Source organism: Numida meleagris, unplaced genomic scaffold (genome assembly GCF_002078875.1).
Source record: "Numida meleagris isolate 19003 breed g44 Domestic line unplaced genomic scaffold, NumMel1.0 unplaced_Scaffold363, whole genome shotgun sequence".
NCBI lineage: Eukaryota > Metazoa > Chordata > Aves > Galliformes > Numididae > Numida > Numida meleagris.
The window spans coordinates 3,445-6,769 of NW_018364588.1; the positions used below are offsets into that span (position 1 = coordinate 3,445).

The 3,325-nt window shown below is 58.3% G+C and overlaps 1 protein-coding gene across 1 annotated transcript in view; it reads left to right on the plus strand.

The window, feature by feature from the left end:
• HUWE1 (HECT, UBA and WWE domain containing 1, E3 ubiquitin protein ligase) overlaps window positions 1–3,325 on the plus strand; it is a gene marked incomplete at both ends in the record, with an annotated part of 59,243 nt that overhangs the window by 3,026 nt on the left and 52,892 nt on the right. The window contains 5 exon segments of the mRNA XM_021383316.1: window positions 330–457; window positions 542–623; window positions 1,052–1,228; window positions 2,178–2,316; window positions 2,955–3,325. Of these exon segments, the coding sequence (XP_021238991.1) occupies window positions 330–457; window positions 542–623; window positions 1,052–1,228; window positions 2,178–2,316; window positions 2,955–3,325 (897 nt within the window).

Consider the following 3,325-nt stretch of genomic DNA (forward strand, 5'->3'; position numbering starts at 1 on the left):
CGTTGACATGTTGACACGTTGAGCATTGACACGACGACATTGACATGTTGAGCATTGACATATTGAGTGTTGATGCATTGACACGTTGACGCAGTGACGTTGACGCTGAGCGTTAACACATCAGGTGTTGACGTGTCAAGCGTTGACACGATGACCTTGAACATTGAGACCCTGAGCGTTGACACGATGATGGTGCTGAGCATTGATGGTGTCCTCGCAGAGCCCTAGAACCTGGGTTTGGGGGACCAACCTGTGGCATTGGGGAGCATTTGGGGGAATGACTGGGGGGGCTTGGGAGGGTCCCTAACCCGTGCCCCCCCTCCACGCAGGAGCTGAAGCTGCCGTGTGCCCGCGTGGTGGAATCGAGCTGCGTCCTCGATGTCCTCATCAAGCTGCTGGAAGTGGTGCAGCCCTGCCTGCAGGCTGCCAAGGAGCACAAGGAGGTGCAGACCCCCAAGTAAGGACCCTTCCAGACCCCTCCCTGTCCCTATAAATCCCTCAGAGCCCCCCCAGCCTCTTTTGACATCCCCCCGACCCCCAGGTGGATCACCCCCGTGCTGCTGCTCATTGACTTCTACGAGAAGACAGCCGTGTCCTCCAAGCGGAGGGCACAGATGAATAAGGTGAGGGGGTCCTGGGGGGGCTCATGGGGGTCCTGAGGGGTCATGGGGGGTCCTGGTGGGGCGTGCAAGGTCTTGGGAGGGCTTGTGAGGGTCCTGGGAGGTCACAGGTGGGATCTTGGGGGGTCAGACTGGGTCCTGATGGGGTACACGTGGTCACAAGAGGCTCCTGGGGGTTCCTGGTGAGGGGCACACAGGGTGAATTTTGGGGGGTACAGGTTTTTTTTGAGGGGGAGAGGAGAATAATACGGGGTCTCGTAGGGTTATCTGATCGTGGAGGGGGGGGGGCATGGGGTCACAAGTGTCACCGACCCATATCCCTGTGCCCCCCACCCACCAAAACACTCGGGGGCCGCCACATCCACGTCCCTTTGGGACCTCAGCGCTGTCCCTTCACCCCCCCCCCAAATTTATTGCACCCCCCACCCCAGTACCTACAAGCGAACGGCAACAACTGGCGCTGGTTCGACGACCGCTCGGGGCGGTGGTGCAGCTACAGCGCCAGCAACAACAGCACCATCGACGCCGCCTGGCGCGCCGGGGAGACCAGCGTCCGCTTCACCGCCGGCCGCCGCCGCTACACCGTGCAGTTCACCACCATGGTGCAGGTACTGGGAGCACTGGGACGCCCCCGGTGCCGTTGTCACCTCCCTGTCCCCATTGTCACCTCCCTTTTGTGGTTGTCACCTCTTTACCGTTGTCACCTCTTTGTGACTGTTGTCATCTCATCACTGTTGTTATCTCTCTGTCACTCTTGTCACCTGGTTGTCATTGTCATCTCCCTTTCATGGTTGTCATCTCCCTTTCATGGTTGTCATCTCCTTTTCATGGTTGTCACCTCTTCATCATTGTCATCTCTCTGTCACTGTTGTCACCTGGTCATTATTGTCACCTCCCTTTCATGGTTGTCACCTCTTCACTGTTGCCACCTCTTTGTGACTCTTGTCACCTCATCACTGTTGTCACTTCTCTGTCACTGTTGTCACCTGGTCGTCATTGTCACCTTTCTTTCATGGTTGTCACCTCTTCATTGTTGTCATCTCTTTGTGACTGTTGTCACCTCTTCACCATTGTCACCTCTCTGTCACTGTTGTCACCTCTTCACCATTGTCACCTCTCTGTCACTGTTGTCACCTGGTTGTTACTGTCACATCCCTTTCGTGGTTGTCACCTCTTCACCATTGTCACCTCTTTGTGACTCTTGTCACCTCATCACTGTTGTCACCTCTCTGTCACTGGTGTCACTTTGTCACTGTCATAATTCCTGTTGCTGTCACTTTGCTTTTGCCGTTGTCACCTTGCCCCTGCTGTCACCTTGTCATGTTGTCACCTTGCCACTGTTGTCACCTTACGGCGGTTGTCACTTCCCTTTCAGTATTGTCACCTTGCAGTGATTGTCACTTTCCTTTACCGTTGTCATTTCCGTCACGTTGTCACCTCTCTTTCACTGGTGTCACTTTCTCACTGTTGTCACCTCCCCACTGCTGTCACTCCCTTTTCGCCGGTGTCCCCCCACCCTTTCACCATTGTCACCGTTGTCCCCGTCCCCATCCGCAGGTGAACGAGGAGACGGGGAACCGCCGCCCGGTGATGCTGACGCTGTTGCGCTCCCCCCGGGCGGGCAAAGGGGGCACAACCGACACCGAGCGAGCCCCCGAGGAGAGCCCGGGGCGGGCAAAGGACGAGCCCGGAGCGGGTACGGGGTGGGGGGCACCAGCGGGAGGTGGGTGAGGGGGTTGTAGGGCCTGGGGGGCAGTTTGGAGACCACGGGGGGCAATTTGGGGATGGGGAGAGGGGTAATGGTGACCATGGCGGCAGTTTGGAGACTATGGGGGGCGATTTGGGGATGGAGAGGGGGGTATTGGTGACCATGGGGGGTAGTTTGGGGACCACGGGGAATTTGTTGGCCATGGGGGGGCAATTTGTTGGCCATGGGTTCGATTTGATGACCGTGGGGGGCAGTTTGTTGGCCATGGGGTCAACTTGATGACCCTGGTTGGCAATTTGTTGGCCCTGGAGTCAATTTGTTGGCCATGGGGTCAACTTGATGAGTCTGGGGGGGAATTTGTTGGCCATGGAGTTAACTTGATGAGTCTGGGGGGGAATTTATTGGCCATGGGGTCAACTTGATGACCCTGGTTGGCAATTTGTTGGCCATGGGGTCAACTTGATGACCCTGGTTGGCAATTTTTGGCCATGGGGTCAACTTGATGAACCTAGGGGGGAATTTATTGGCCATGGGGTCAACTTGATGACCCTGCTTGGCAATTTGTTGGCCTTGAGACCATCCTAGCGACTATGGGATGGACCAACAACCCCCTTCCCCCCCGCCAGACCCACCCCCAGCAGAAGACGAGGCGACGCCAGAGCCGACCCCAACCCTGACCCCATCAGAACCCCAACCGGAGACACCGCCGGAGCCCAGCGCCGACCCCAACGCCGAAGCGCCGGTCCGGGGTCTGGCGGAGGAAGCGGTCCCCGCCGTCCTGCGGGCGTGCGTCAGCATGCTGGGGGTCCCGGTGGACCCCGACACCCTCCACGCCACGCTGCGGCTGTGCCTGCGGCTGACCCGGCACCACAAACACGCGCTGCTCTTCGCCGAGCTGCGCAGCACCCGCACCATCCTGGGCCTGACCCAGAGCTCCGGCTTCACCGGCTTCACCCCGCTCGTCACCTTGCTCTTCCGGCACATCATCGAGGATCCC